The following is a 16,476-nucleotide window of genomic DNA, read 5'->3' as shown; positions in this document are numbered from 1 at the left end:
TGCAAAATCCCTGGAATTTTAACAACTGTCTCCAGTATATCTGTGGGTCTTATGGGCCATGGAAAGAATTTTAGCTTGTAATCAAAGTTTGATGGGAAGTCATTGGATAGTTTCAAGTAGGGTGTGGTATCTGAAAGAATGTAAGTACATGGTGAAGAAAGCCTCAAGTATGTAAAAGTTGTGGACAATTAGAGTCTCAAACACTTTATTTTTGGACAGTCTCAACCTTGAGAATAAGTTACTGTCACTCCTGAATACATTACTGGGGATTTCCTACAAATAAGAACATTCCAGGGCACCTGGGTGGTTCAGTGGGTTAAGCCTCTGCCTTCTGCTCAGGTCATGATCTCAGGGTCCTGGGATCGAGCCCCGCATTGGGCTCTCTGCTCAGCAGGGAGCCTGCTTCCCCTTCTCTCTCTGCCTGCCTCTCTGCCTACTTGTGATCTCTCTCTGTCAAATAAATAAATAAAATCCTTAAAAAAAAAAAAAAGAACATTCTGCCTGTAACCACCATGCAACCTTCAAAGCTGGGGAATATGTTACAACCGTCTTACACTAAGACCTCACTCAAATTTTGCCACATGTCTACATAATGTCTCTAATAGTAAAAGAACACAGTTCAGAATCATGCATTGCATTTCATTGTCGTGTTTCCTTAGTCTCTTAAAATTGGAAGAGTTCCTCAGTTTCCCTTGACCTTCACAATCTTGACACTTCTGAAGATTACAGCCTAATTATTTTGTGGAATATCCTTGCCTCAAGATTGGGTTCAGACTATATATATCTCTGGCGGGAATATCACAGAAGTGATGCTGCATTCTTATTACATCCTATCAGGTATCACATGATTTTGACTTATTCCATTAAAGTTCATGTTAACTTTGAGCACATAGATAATGTCTGCTGTCGCTACTATAAAGTTACTCTTTTTTTTTTTTTAGGGCTGTAACATTTTTATTTAGGAAAAGATTTAGTGTGAAGCTATAATGGTTCAACTTAAATAGAGGAGTCAATTAATGCAAAATATTTTTCCTTGTCTATGAAAACAAAATTGAACAGTATTTTAATGATAAGGAAATACAAGCATACACTTTAAACTAGCCAATGTGCACTGTCATAAAAGAAATAGGATGCTCTTTCTCTTCCCCTCCCTCAGCCATTCAAAGAAGAGAAGAATACTGCAAACTTTAAGAACCCTACCTACTACCATCAGAGTAACTACAGAACAAGGGGAGCGCAGGATGAAACTATTTCTCTATATTCCAGAAGGCAGAAACTTGGGTGCTCTGGCTTAAAAGTAAAAGCACAGGCAGGCAAAAGCTCACAGTAAATGCACATCAGAACAGGGCCTCGGTAAAGTTGTCTGACTGGATTACTGCTTTTACAGGAAAGAAGAAAGATGAATCTGTAGTGGAGTAAACACACACACACACACAAACACAAACCATTTGTCACATTTACAGGAATGCAAACCTTTTGTATTCCCACGCTCATGGGTAGTTTTGATATACACTGCAAAGAGCTTCAGTATTCAGGAAGAATGTTGTAAGGTTGACAAAGGACACTAGAATTCTTCATGCTTCTGATATTAGATTTGTTGAGTCCCATAGAAGTTCTAACTCTTCCTGCTCTTAACTGATTCAGTCGGGCAAGACTCTTTTTATATTCCATAAGTATTAATTGGAGAAGTCCTTTGCGACTGTGTGTAAATACCCTTGTTCCTCATCAGATTTGCATGTTATTCATTCATTTATTTACATCAGCATGGACCCATGATCTTTTATTCATTGGGTTACACTTTTTTTGCTCATGTTATACCAGATGTGTCTGGGGGAGACCCTTCAAGAGGATTTTAATATGTTCTTATTATTCTTTTTTTTAATATGTTCTTTTTTAACATGTTCCTATTATTCTTTGATTAATTTTCTTTTTTTTTTTAAGATTTATTTATTTATTTAATTGACAGAGATCACAAGTAGGCAGAGAGTCAGGCAGAGAGAGAGGAGGGGAAGCAGGCTCCCTGCTGAGCAGAGAGCCCGATGTGGGGCTCGATCCCAGGACCCTGGGATCATGACCTGAGTCGAAGGCAGAGGCTTTAACCCACTGAGCCACCCAGGCACCCCATGATTAATTTTCTTTCTTTGCACAGCAACATGTTCCAGGCTCATCTCATTCTTTTCCTGTTCCATCCCTGGATGTAGTTATTTTTTCAAGGAATGTCATTTTGTTTTGTGTATGTTCATTTGTTTTAAAGTGGAAAATCACTAGGGTGCCTGGGTGGCACAGCTGGTTAAGCATCCAACTCTTGATTTCTGCTCAAGTCTCAGTGTCAGGGTCAGGGGATCGAGCCTTGCATTGGGGTCCCTTCTCAACGTGGAGTCTGCTTAAGATTCTTTCCCTCTGCCCCTTCCCCATCTCACACCTGCGTGCGCATGTGCTCTCTCTCTTTCTCTCAAATAAATAAACTTAAAAAAAAAATTTAAGTGGAAAGTGTGACCTTTAGAAACCAAAATCTAAGCACAAAGTATCCTCATTACTATTGACTGACATGTTACTCTTTCCAGGCCCAGTGGACAAAACTAGAGTGTGTATGTGACATATACATAATATTCATGTACAAATGTATGCACATGTATTTGTGTTTGTATATCATACGTACATCTACACACATAGACATCTGTATTACTGGATCTCTTTATATATACATTAAAAACCGTGACTCTACACAGGTTATTTTCAATTCTGGTCTACTACCGTAGGATCCATTTTGATTTTTTCCCTTTCCCTCTTTGTAATTCTGATTTCCGACAGTGAGAATCCTGGCTTTTGTTATTCTCAGGACTTAAATTTATTTAGTCAATTCCCCTCTATGTAAGTCATCTCATGCTGGCATCCTTCGCTGCTTCCCTCCCCCTCCTCAGTCAGTGTTGACACCTTCCTCATCTGGGCTCCTCATTGGGGTCTGTTACAGAATGAATTTTTGTGTGTCCCCTCAAAATTCATGTGTTGAAGCCCTGACCCCCAATATGATGGTATTAGGAGATGGGGACTTTGGGAGGTAAGTAGGTTTAGATGAGGTCATGAGGGTGGAGCCACTGCGATGGGATTAGTGCTCTTAAAAGAGGAAATACCAAAGCTGCTTCTCTTCTTCACAGTGTGAGGATAACGGTGGGGTTGTGGCCGTCTGCAAGCCTAGTAGAGGGCTCTCAAGGAGAACCAAATCCCCTGGCGCCTTGATCTTGTACTTCTCAGCCATCAGAACTATAAGAAATGTGTGTTGTTTAAGCCCCCAGTCTATGGCGTTTTGTTTTGGCAGTCTGAGGCAGGCTCTGGAACCCAAGTTGCCACTCCCACCCCCTTAGACTCCTCATCCCTCTTAAGATCTGATATCTCTTCAGGGTGGCTGTCCTAGTGGATGTCCTTCTTCTTCACCTCCACCCCAAGACTGTGGTTCTCCCACACTTGTATCGATGCCTCCTATCTTACTCAGCCCTCTAATGGGCTGAACTTTTCATGAAGGGAAAGAAGAGTGGTCAGCCAGAGACGGGGTGGGGCTGAGGCTTAGAAACACAGTTATCAGGGCAAATGGGTGGCTCAGTAGGTTAAGCCTCTGCCTTTGGCTCAGGTCATGATCTCAGGGTCTTGGGATCGAGCCCCACATTGGGCTCTCTGCTTAGCAGGGAGTCTGCTTCCCCCCCTCTCTCTGTCTGCCTCTCTTCCTACTTGTGATCTCTGTCAAATAAATAAATAAAATCTTAAAAAAAAAAAAAAAGAAACACAGTTATCGCCCTTGAGGCACTTCTCGTGCCAATGGCACAGTCCAGTTTGAAAATCAGTGAAGTAGCAAAATGGACAAATTGTGTACCTTTAGAGCAATGTTCAGCAAACTATAGCCCATGGGCCAACTCTAACCTGTGGTGCGTTTTAGTACAGTTTATGAGCTGAGAATGGATTTTACATTATTTAAAGCATTGTTAAAAATAGAATACATAGTATAATATGCAACAGACCATATATAGCCTGCAAAACCTGAAATATATGCCATCTGTCCTTCTGACCTCTTCTTCAGAGGATTATTATTTCTTAAACATCAATTCTTAAAACTAGACTTTTGACTCTGGGGCACCTGGGTGGCTCAGTCTGTTAAACATCTAACTCTTGATCTTGGCTCATGTTGTGATCTCAGGGTCATGAGATTGAGCCCCACATTGGGCTCTGCACTAAGCGTGGAGCCTGCTTTAGGTTCTGTTTCTCTCTCTCTCTTCCCCTCCTCCTGCTGGTACTCTCTCTTTAAGACAAAACAAAACAAAAAAACTAGACTTTTGACTCAAGAGTTTAAGGTCGTGTTTCTTGGAAAAGACTTAGGTTCTTGCCAGTTAAATATAGGTCCATATGCCTTCAAAAGGAACAAGCCAGAAAATAATCTTAAGATTTTGTAAGGCGAATTAAGAGACCTAATCAAGATTCACACCTGAACGCATGGTATAATCTCTGTGCTTAGATAATACTCAAGTAGATGGCCTGCCTTCTGTGTTTAGGTTATTCTGAGTTGCTGGCCTCTCCCTGCTGTCTGCACCTCTGTTACAATGCTAAGTGTATTTTAGCTTCATATGAGGACCATTTCTCTATGTCTTCATCCCCACTGTACTTTTGGTCCCTGGTGGACAGGGAATAGACTGTATTTTACTCTCGATTGCCTATACCAAATGATTTGTGTTTGTAGCACCTTGGACTCGCCAGTTCTTTCATATTCATACATCACTAGATTGTTTTATTTATTTTTTTTAATTTTTAAAATTGACAAGTTTTTTTCTCCTGTACCTTTTGTTTCATGCAATCCTGGTCTCCTTATCAAAATCCTGTATGTCAAATGACAATACTTTATTGCAAATAAAATAATTTACAATTATTTGTAAAAAAAAAATTGTACAAAATTGTACCAAAAATTATACAAAAAAATTTTGTACAAAAAATTGTAATACTAGTCTTAGAAGCAAGGATATTTCCCTGGGTTATACATTTACTGTTCAAATAACACTGCTTGACTGTGATAGGCACTGCAGGCCTCCCTGTGCTTCCATAGTACTCCATATTTATCACAGACAAGTACAATGCAGTTTTTGTTTGTTTGTTTTGTTTTGTTTTGTTTTGTTTTGACAGCCATATCTCTTAGAGGGGATAGGGCACTGGGGGCCAGCCCAGGCGCTCCCTCTGCACCGCCTTTCACTGGTACTGCTTCCTGAGTCCTGCCGCTTCATCACAATGGGCAGCTCAGGAAGGCTGGAGAAGGGCTCAATGCACAGGGCCTGGAGCCCTTCCGCTGGTGGACAGCTGAGTGGGGAGAGCTGGTCAGAAGGCCAGACCCACCCACCGTGCATGCGGCCACACCATCCAGTTGGTGAAGCCACACTCTCCCAGTGTCTTGTCGTCATCCAGATGCTGGTCATCCTTGCACAGTTACTGCTCATCGGATGGCTGCTTGAGGATGTCCTCGAGGATGCGCTTCAGCCCGAGCACGGTGCTCCACTCCTCGGTGTCTGTGAAGATGGTGGTCCTGTGGTTCTGGATTATGAGGAACCTGTCCCTGGGGTGGTGGGCTCCCTACACCCCCCCAGACCCCCCCACAGTGTGGCCTGCTGCTCCTGGCCCTGGCCTGGCCAACACGATGTTTTCAGGCTCCCTTGAGCATTCCTGTTTACTTGCCTGTGTCCTACTTGGGGTGGGCGGTGAGGGGCAGAGAAGGTATCTTGTTAATGGTTGTAGTCCCAGTACCTTGCAGTTACAGAATCAAAGAAGCTGTATTGAATGATTGAGAGAGAGAGAGTGTGAATGAATGTAAGAAACTCTGCTAGGGTTATGGGATGCAAAGATGAAAAAGCCACTGTCCATTGCTGCCTTGAGTCCTCTGACAAAATATTCTAAAGAACAAGTGCCTGATGTACAATAAACCAGCATTAGACTGTGCTGATTCAAAGAACCTGAAGTTGGGGAGATGCTGGGAGGAAATAGTGGGCTTTAGGAAGTGGAAGGTGGACGGTGAAGCAGAATGGCTGTGGGAGCAACCCCAGGAAGGTCCAGGTTGGAGTAACTGCAGGAAGCATTAGGATAGAGAATTGGGGCACAGGATCACTATTAGCAATGGGGGAAAAGTGCACATTTATAAATGCATCATTGCCATAAAAAAAGCCAAGAATAAGAAATACATCCCCATACTTTCATGTTACAGTGACAGTGAAAAGTACTCTCTGACCTGATTGAAATCTTGTATAGAATGACTTCCTTTATGATCCATTCCCTGCTATTCTTTTGGGGGCAGTGACTTTAGACAGTAGACTGTATTGAAGAGAAACAGATCCTTGGCCATTTTTGTCTGTTTTATCATGTGGTTTTCATCCCTGAGAAGTAATTTTTTGTGTGTTTTGTTTTTAATCACCAGGGAGCCTAAAGAAGGGGGTATGCCCATGGATATTTCTGTAGTGCCGTGCTCACTCCAGGTGAAGACCCCGGAAGGCTGCACAGAGCTCCAGCTTCCAGCAGAGGTCAGGCTTGTGCCTTCCTCCTGCCGAGGGCTGCGCTATGTCCCGGGAGAGGGACTGCACCTGCGACTGCAGGTGCGGACAGAATCTGATGCCAGTGAGTGATCCCAGCACTCCTCTTTCTGCATTTAGTTGTTCATTGTAGATCAAAGGTGATTTTTCCTTTGAAAAGTTGACCTTTTCCCAGATGAAAAAGCCTGTTCAGCAGCAGCATAGAAAGAGCCGGTCAGAAGGTTCTTTGTCAGCTCTGCCAGTTATTAGCTGTGCAGTTGAGCTTGCTGCTTACTTTTCTAGAGCTTTGTTCGGTGGCTGGGGGTAAAGGGGTGGTTATTGGGTTTTTTTTTCTTCTAGTAGATTTTATTTTATTTTTTAAAAATATTTATTTATTTGACAGATCACAAATAGGCAGAGAGGCAGGCAGAGAGAGGGGGGGAAGCAGGCTCCAGTGCAGGGCTTGAACCCAGGACCCTGGGATCATGACCTGAGCCAGAGGCAGAGACTTTAACCCACTGAGCCACCCAGGTGCCCCTAGATTTTATTTTTTAGAGTAGTTTTAGGTTCACAACAAATAAGTGGAAGGCACAGAGATTTCCCACATAACCCCTGCTTTGTTTCTTTAATCGTGAAAGCTCACAGTGTTGATAGGAAGATGAAATCAGATGGTAGTTGTGCAAGACCTGGTGGATTTTATTTTATTTTATTTTATAATTTTTATTTTTTATAAACATATATTTTTATCCCCAGGGGTACAGGTCTGTGAATCGCCAGGTTTACACACTTCACAGCACTCACCATAGCACATACCCTCCCAAATGTCCATAACCCCACCCCCCTTCTGCCAACCCCCTTCCCCCAGCAACCCTCAGTTTGTTTTGTGAGATTAAGGGTCACTTATGGTTTGTCGACCTGGTGGATTTGAAAGCGTGACATAGAAATTCATCCAGTCAACAAATGCTGCCTTACACTGTGTGCTAGGTTTTGATCTAGGTGCTAGGGATACACTCTGGGAACTCTGCTAGTGAACACCCTGGGAAGGCCTCTGCCTTTAGGAGAGCTTACGTTCTTGTGGGTGGGAACAGATAATGAACAAATAAGTTACTCGGATACAGAGAAAAGTGCTGTGGTCAAAGAGGAGCAGAATAATGGAGTAGGGAGTGACTAGGGTGAAAGGTGCTCAGGGAAGGCCCCTCTGAGGAGGGACAATATTTGCCCAGAGAACTGAGTGATGGAAATGATTCCATCCATGGAGAGACATTTTCAAATAGAACACTATAGATACAGATTTTGAAATTGAGTTTCGGGGCACCTGGGTGGCTCAGTGGGTTAAAGCCTCTGCCTTCGGCTCAGGTCATGATCCCAGGGTCCTGGGTTCGAGCCCCACATCGGGCTCTCTGCTCAGCGGGGAGCCTGCTTCCCCCTCTCTCTCTGTCTGCCTCTCTGCCTACTTGTGATCTCTGTCTGTCAAATAAATTAAAAAAAAAATTTAAAAAAAAATTGAGTTTCATGCATAATTTGATTTTGGTTATTGCTATGCTGGTTATATTTCTAGTATTTTGTTATTGCCAGGTTGAGTCAGTAAGATGGTAGAAATGTTTCTCAGAATACCTTATTGAATAAAATTATTGGCTCATTGCATCTCTTTCCATGTAAGTAATGTGCTTTAGAGAATTAAAAATGATGTGAAAGGGGAAATAGTCTATAACAGACCCGTGAGATGCTCATTATCAGGAAAGGATTATGATTCTTTCAACTGCATTCTGAGACTTCGTGGCTGCCTCATCTATACTAAGCCTTTCATTTGAGCTTCATGGAGTCTTGAGGTGGGGTCAGCAGGATGGTTTTGAAGAGCCATGTAGGAGATGTGGAGCATTCCCCCGAGTTCTGTGCTGCTTTTTTCATTGGAGAGTAATTTTTACTCAAGTCCTTAATCAGTGAATAACTAGTCTTGAGTTGGGCAGAGTTGGATTTAGGAATAAGGCATAGGGAACCAAAATGTCATGGAGCTTAAGTGACATATCCACATGCTAAGAATGACTACTGTAATAACCATGGAAAGAAGAATGGGGTCACCAAGATTGAAAATAGACTGATGATGGAAACTGGGCAAAGGTGGGCACAAAAGCCGCACTGGGGTATTTTCAGATCTGCTGGTTTTCTGGATTTGTGATTTTAGGTCCCATGCTGAGGAGGTATGGGTTCTTCTACAGACACAATTGGTTTGTTGCCTGCATGGTTAATAAATAGCAAAACTTGAACTATTTTTTTTTTTTTAAATCAGCAAGCAGGATTGTTTCATTGTAACCATCGGACAGAGTAAGTTGACTGCTGATTGTTGGTTCGCATATTGCTTGATTCCATTGGTCTGCTCTGGCTTTACATTTTTAAAACATTTTACTCAAATATCTGAAAAGGAAGACTTTCAAAAGCCCTGTTCTGCAGTGCATGGAAGGGTATGCAAAATAGATCTCAGTACTTAATAGCCTTAGTGCTTTTTGCTTAATAAGTGGTGAGTAAATATTTGCTGAATGAATAGATATCAGACTGGTGCATACTGATGTTGACTTGAATCAAAATGTAGTGTAGGAAGACTTGACATTGTTAGCATCCAGTTGTGTTTTGAGATTTTTAAAAAGTTGACTTTTCAACTGTAATTGTTCTTTTAAGGACTATAGTAAGCCTATTGTTGTGCTATTCTGAATGTAACATAGGTCAGATCAGGACCCTTGACATGGAAGTGGCTACATAAAGTCCGAGAGAGCCCCAGCATGGGATTCATCCCCAGGTGGCAGTACTCTCCCACGATGCCACCTGGTCCGGCAGTTCTGACTTGAACCTGAGCCGTGGGATCATGCTGGGTGACCAGCAGAGGGGAGTGTTTCACTGAAAAATTGTTTCTTGGTTCGGAAAAGACTATTTTGGATGACTTACCCAGGTCTACTTAATATCTGCTCAAAATTAAAGAACACCGTTTATTTCACCTCAGTGCTACAGGGATTGGCAGATACCCCCAGAAATTAAAAGGACGAATTTTTAATTGCCAAGGATTAAACTTTCTACCATCAGTCTTTAAAATCTTAACATACATACAAAGTAACATAAACCAAGTTCAAATTGCTTAATTCTAATGAGTATGACCTCATTCCTTTAAATTTTTTTTTTACAGACATATTTTTGTGTGTGGATGTTTTGTTTTGGGGGAGTTTTTTGGGAAATGAAAGTTTCCTTTCTTCATGAATAAAATAATGGAAACTGAGGGAATGCTGTGCTTCACATAATGGAGGAAATAATATTTTTCCATAGCTTTAATCAGAAATTGAGTTTTGCTTTTAGAAGATTGAATTCTTCTTAGGAGCCATTCCATTCCTAGGAACCTGTCCAGTGAAGACCAGTTTCAAGATTCTTCTTGTTTGTATGTACTGGTGATTGGCCAGAGTGGAATTAGACTTTGTTTTCATCAAATTAAACTTAAATTTAAGAAGTAGAAACAGCAGTCACACTGATGAAAAACTGGATGTAGGATGGTGAGACCCCCTGTAGTTGGCTTGATGTGAAAGCAGTTGTTCCCTTTCTCCTTCCTTAATGTTGGTATTTATGGAATGATTGAAATAACGCACTGGTATGTTACAGGCATAATCTAGGGTGATACCTAGCTCTGAAACACTTAGCAAAATCTGTTGTTTTTGAGAACACTAGGTCACAATATTTGCTTCTGGTTGAGTCATCAGATAATGCTAATTAAATGTGTACTTCTGGGTGGATCGTAAACAATGTTTATTGATAGTAATGTATTGTGGCTGTTAAACTCTTCAAGTATGTTAATATATTTGTCCCACACCTCTGAGATTTTCTCTTTCATCGATTTCTCTTTAGAACTGATTTCAATGTTTAATCAAAGCTCGCAAGCCCAAGGATGTTGCACATTTTATTGCCAGTCCTGTGGTGAAGTCATAATAAAGGACAGGTAAGGAATGTATTTTACGTTGATTAATTCTGTGCCTGGCAATGGTTTTCTTTTTTTCTATCAGACTTATTGAAGTAATTACCAGGGAAGCTGTATATGGCCTTAGAATGAGAGCCAGCTTAATGTCACTTTGAACAAAATCAACCATAAAACTCTCCAGCAATCATAGAGCAGTTAGGCCTTCTAAAGGTGACGGAGGGGAACATAGCATGCTGGTTTTGAGGGAGGAAGGCTTATCTTGATGGAAGCCTGTGCTGGTCACTGAAGCATGTCTCTTCTGAAAAGAGGCATGGGCTCTGGTGCATGTTTTATCCATCATGTTGGTGAATGAGGTTTGTTCCACATTAAGCGAATTTTCTAAATCCCAGAGGCTCTTGCAACGCATCTTTTTATTTGACCTATTTCTATTAGTCCCTTTCGAAAATCCATTTCCTATTTCCCTGCTTATTAAAACAGAGCATACAGAGCACAAATTAACCTTTTCTTGATGATTAGGTTAATCTTATTACCTGTCCTTGCAGTGTGCTGTGATTACTCTGTTGAGATGCGAAAAGGCCTTTTGCTATATTCTTTGTATTCCAAAGGTGTCTCTTTTCGTTATTTTTTCCATCTTCTCCTTTCCTACTGTCAACCTACTTGTTTCCTGGGCACAAAGCCTTTCCCCTGAGTTTTCAGCTTCCACTCGTAGGTTGGAAAGACAGATCAAAACCTTATTGTTGTTAACCATCCTTAAAGAAAGAAGTTAGATTTTCTCATTAGATATGTTTCCTCTGAGACGGGTGCCTGAGACTTATCTGGGGATGGCTCCTTCTCCACTTCTGAAAACTCCTCCTCTTTCAGTGGTCCTTGTCTCAATGAACACCAGACTCTACCTGCACAGAGCTTCCTCTCTCCCCTGGAATGTGCCCCACACCCCCTTCTCTCCCTCTGGTTAGCTCCTACCTAAATTCATCTGACAGGGCATCTGTTGCCAGGAGCCTTCCCTGAACCTTGGGTTGGTTTATATGCTCCTCCCAGGTCTATTTGCCTGTCTTCCCATCTGAGCTGCGGGCTCTGGGGTGTTGGAATAGTCTTATTGACCTGTATCCCTGTATCCCTTACCTCCACTCATATTTAGAGTGCAGTGTAGGGTAGGGGCTAGTGGTAGAGACTCAGAAGCCAGACTGCCGGGGTTTGCATCCACCATTTACCAGCTGTGGCTCTGGGCAATTACTTAACCACTCCATGCCTCAGTTTCCCTATTCAGAAGTATAGCAGACAATAGGAGCTACCTCATGGGGCTGTTGGGAGAATCAAGTGAATTTAAATATTTATAGCAGTGCCTGGCACATAGTAGGCATTCGGTATATGATGGCTACTGCTATAATTAGTATTCTTATCACCGTCAGCCCCAGCATCAGGCCACAGTGCCTGATGAATAGTGTACTCTCAATAAATTCTTCCTGGGTTGAATTGAATAAACAGTAGGATGTTTATTTTAGCCTTCCACCAGCCTCTCTTGCTTACTTTCTGATTCCTGGCGGTGCCCCAGGTAGATGAGATCATGGAAAGTTACCCTAGTATAAATGGGGGGATTTTGAATGGAGCACCTCCGAGTGATTATCTTGGGTAGGAGATGAGGTGACCGAATCCACGGAAGAGAGGAGAATGTCCTTGCTCAGATTACCTACAGGCTGAAGTTGCTATAGAGTTTGCAGTCCGTGACGGACCCACTGTAGCCTGAAATGTCCAGAGGATTCCACTTCATGTTGTAGTTAAACTCAGAAACTTGTGCTTCTCTCAGTCTGTTTCAGGCTTTGGTTGAATTCCCACATGAAGTTTCTGGAACATGCATGCCTATATAACAATGGGGGGACCTAGTAGTCACAGAAAGAGCAAGTGAAGTGCAGTGTAGCCCTATTTCCTTGTACTGCTCCCCATAAGGGCTATGCTCATTCATTATTGGTCGATATTTGTGTTTCCTCGGGAAGGGATGATGATATAAAAAAATGGTTACCTGTAGCGATTTTTCCCATGCAGGAACTAAATCTTCTGTTTTTTTTTTTTTGTCAGTCCTTTTTCTGATCGTGGAATTGAGAAGGCCTTACAGGTGAACCCGAAGGGACAGTTTCACTCTCCCTAACCATGACCATCTGGAGGCTGAGTGGTGTAAAGCAGGAGTGGGAGAATGGGACCTTGGGTTTGAACTCTAGCTTCACCACTTAATAGCTCGGGAGCCTTGTCCATGTCACCTCAGCCACTTCTCAAGTTGACATGAGTCTTCTTCGACATGTCAGGAGGCTGAATCTTGGCGATGGAGAAAACTTAGGAGCTTATTTAGACCTAACTTCCATTCTAAACAGGAACTCCTGTTGGGTTTCTTCCTCTTCTTTGTAGAAATTCAAACCTGACCTATCACTTCCTGCTTAAAATTCTGTAATGCTTTCGATTTGTGTTTCTTCTTAAGTAGACATAATAAGGCCTGTTTTCCAAACCTGTTGGAAGAATTAAAGCCTGTCATATATATGATAGCAAAAGCTTGACAAGCTCTTTTGAGTTGGTTTTATAGACTACTTCCACCCCCTTTTGCATTTTGGTCTTATTAGCAAACTAGCAAGTTATCTTGTTTAGTGTGTCGGGTCGTTTTGATTCAGGACTCTATTTTTAAGGTGTGCCAGGGAAATGACCTTCCTTTCTCCCTTTTTCTTTCTGAGAAGATAAACATTGACTTGACTTAGCTCTTGCCTCACTTAAACAAGGCTTACCTGAAAGCCTTTTCCTGTCACACCTGTGTGTCTGGCAAGTGTATGCCTCTTGAACAATGCAGAAAAATCTTTAGTAGGAGATTCAAGGCTTTGCTTACATTTCATTCTTGGGCAGCATGCCCCATGCCGGTTTGTTGGAAAAACAAGCATCCTCCAGTATCTGCACAAGGACTTCATGTTAACTTTTTGCATTAAACCCAGTGGTCTTCTCATTTTTCCCTCAGTTATCTGTTTTATGTGGGTGGTAAGGACAGCTTTTGTGCTTGTTAAATAGAAGACAAAACCCAAAGAGGTTTATGTGTCCTATAATCAAACCCAACTAACTGTAAGCATCTTTTCCAGGAGGGCACCTTGGGTTAGGTTGATTTATCTGTACCAGGAACTCCTCTGATAAGCGGGTGGAGGACAGTTAAGATCTGCATACTGGCTTGCCTTAATATCTAGGAACAAGTCACTTTAATTTTCTAGGCCTCAGTTTGCTTATCTGTAAAGTGAGTTGGATTAGATACAACTATAGGAGTCCTACCAGCAGAAAATCCTGTGTTGAGTGAACCGCATAAAGTTGTACCTTGGGTTCTGTGATTGATGGTCATTTGGAAAGTGCAAGACTAATCCTTGTTCCTTTTTTTTCCTTTATTGAAATTATTCTCATCAAGCAAATTATAGAAATAAGGTACAGAGGACTATTTAATCTATTAAGACTCATTGATGGCTTTTAATATGTATTAGAATCAAGGTGCATGAAATCTGCTAATTATAGCAATCTTTTTTTCTTAATTTAGGAACATGTGATTTTAGCCATCTGTTTTGGTCATTTGAAAATAGATAATGCCTCATTTCCTTACCATAAAATTCTCCAGTTTACATTTTTACTAGTTCAAAGTATTTGTATAAAAATTGTCTTAACTTGGGCACCTGGATGGCTCTGTCAGTTAAGCATCTAACTTGATTTCGGCTCAGGTCATGATCTCAGGTTCATGAGATCGAGCCCCATGTTGGGCTCCATGGTCAGTGTGAAGCCTGCTTGGGATCGTCTTTCTCCCTCTCCCTCTGCCCCTTCCCCCACTCTCCCTCGCTAAAAAAAAAAAATTGTCTGAACAGGTACAGTTTTTGATTATGCTAGGCCCTAATACCAAGTAATAATAATGACAGAATTTACTTTTTTGAAAAATAGTCTCAGAAACAGCTGCATGTTCATCGTGTTTAGAATTTGTTTCTCCTGGAAATAAATTTATGCCAGATGTGAGTTACATACATCAGTTGGCCAAACAGACTTTCAGACATAAAAGCTTTTGATTTTCAGTCCATTTGTGAGGTCTCCTAAGGTCTCTGGACAGGCCTTCCTCATTCCACCTGTACCAGCAGAGCTGGGTGTCAGCCAGCAGTTAGGGAGGCTTTGAGAACTCTAGAAGGAAACAAGTAGAATGGACTTTATGGAAACATAAGAGATGTCAGAGTATCCAACCATTTGGTCCACTTGACAGGCCAGCTATAATTACAGTCTGAAACTAACTCCTATGAATGCAGTCACTTTTTTTGAAAGAGAACAAAGAAGGGAAAAATGAGTACAGGCACAAATTAGATTGTTGATAACATTTTTGGGAAAAAAATGATACTTTTATGAAGTCTAATTGTACTATGTACATAATGGTAATAAAATGTAAATTTGGTTCATAGGATTTGTTGTCTACCAGTCGGGCATGACCAGTTGAAGTTATCTAAATTTCGGCAGCCATATTTTGAGCTTTACATATTTGATGATGTTCTTAAGATTCTTTTTTTTTTTTTTAAAGATTTTATTTATTTATTTGACAGACAGAGATCACAAGTAGGCAGAGAGGCAGGCAGAGAGAGAGAGAGAGAGGAGGAAGCAGGCTCCCTGCGGAGCAGAGAGCCCGACGTGGGGCTTGATCCCAGGACCCTGGGATCATGACCCGAGCTGAAGGCAGAGGCTTTGACCCACTGAGCCACCCAGGTGCCCCTGTTCTTAAGATTCTTAATGTCCACTTGGTCACAGTCTGTGAAGGCTCTATGTGTGTTACCATTGTTATTTCACTGAGTAATGGTTAATTTTAAAGTTGAGGGGCATTTCATTTTCTTGTCTACATGTTTAGCATCATCAATCAATAGCATTGATTAACATCGTGTATTTTATTTGTCCCTAAAGCTTGTGGTTAAGATGCATTAAAAATAACTAGCAAATTTTAATTTATTGCAAGCATGTGTTGTTGTTCATGTTATTTTAAGTTAAGGGATAATTCAAGAAATCACTTTACTCTTTTTCTGAGCTTCAGCAGGTTTTTACCTAAAAACTGCCTCGAAAAAAATGGTATCTATTTTATTTTGAAAATTCTCTTGGGAAGTAGATCATATCAAAGTTTCAGAGTTTTCGACAGATATACTTCAAGTAGAGCTGTGATTATAATACATCCTTTCTTCTAAAAGGTTTTAAGTTTTTCAAAATACCAGAAAAATTCTTTCTGTTGTAAAAACACTTTTATCTTTGCAGTGACTTGTAAATTAGGCACTTTCTTGCTCCTGATGTCTTATGTAGATAGTTATGGGATATAATACAGCTTTTATTCATTGTGATACAGGCTCAAGTTCAGTTTCAAATACCACATTTTGTGCTAATGTGCATCAAGTCTCCCAGATCTCTGTCAATCTTGGTACAGTTTCCTCTCTGTGACCACGTGTGAGATTTTGGCATTGGTGTCTTTTGCACTGTATTGGGAATCTGTTCATTGACACTACATGCAAAATGTCAAGAGACAGAGCATCTTAGTGCTGGAGAATATTTAGGAGCCTGTCTAGGCCTGTTTCACACTCTAAACAGGTTCTCTTACTTGCTTTATAAAAATTCAAATCTGTCCTATCACTTTCCTGCTTAAAATTATGTGATGCTTCCCACCTATTTCTAGAAACCAGTCCCTACCCCTTAGGTTGGCATGTCACACCCCACACAGTTTGCCCCCATCCCACCTTTTCTGATGTTCTGCATTGTCAGGGGAGGGAATGTATTCCAATGGAAAGAATTCAGTTTTGGAGCCCAGAAGACCTGGGTTGAGATCCTGCCTTTATTCATCACCTCTAGCTCTGTGAACTTACACAAATGATTTAACATTTCAGAGCCTATCTTTCCTCCTCTGTAGCAGGGGAATAGAAAGTCTTACCTCATGAAGTTATAGTAAGCAGTAAATGGAATAAGGTGTATATAGTGCCCACCAGAGGTCTC

General features: G+C 41.3%; 1 protein-coding gene across 2 annotated transcripts in view; it reads left to right on the top strand.

Moving 5' to 3' along the window:
• UBE3D (ubiquitin protein ligase E3D) overlaps positions 1–16,476 on the top strand; it is a 179,080-nt gene that overhangs the window by 3,531 nt on the left and 159,073 nt on the right. For both annotated transcript variants that reach the window (XM_047734323.1, XM_047734321.1), the window contains exons 2-3: positions 6,437–6,633; positions 10,407–10,497. In XM_047734323.1, the coding sequence (XP_047590279.1) occupies positions 6,437–6,633; positions 10,407–10,497 (288 nt within the window). The remainder of the gene's footprint in view (positions 1–6,436; positions 6,634–10,406; positions 10,498–16,476) is intronic.

Source organism: Lutra lutra, chromosome 6 (genome assembly GCF_902655055.1).
Source record: "Lutra lutra chromosome 6, mLutLut1.2, whole genome shotgun sequence".
Classification (NCBI taxonomy): domain Eukaryota; kingdom Metazoa; phylum Chordata; class Mammalia; order Carnivora; family Mustelidae; genus Lutra; species Lutra lutra.
This window is presented reverse-complemented; position numbering and strand designations above follow the sequence as displayed.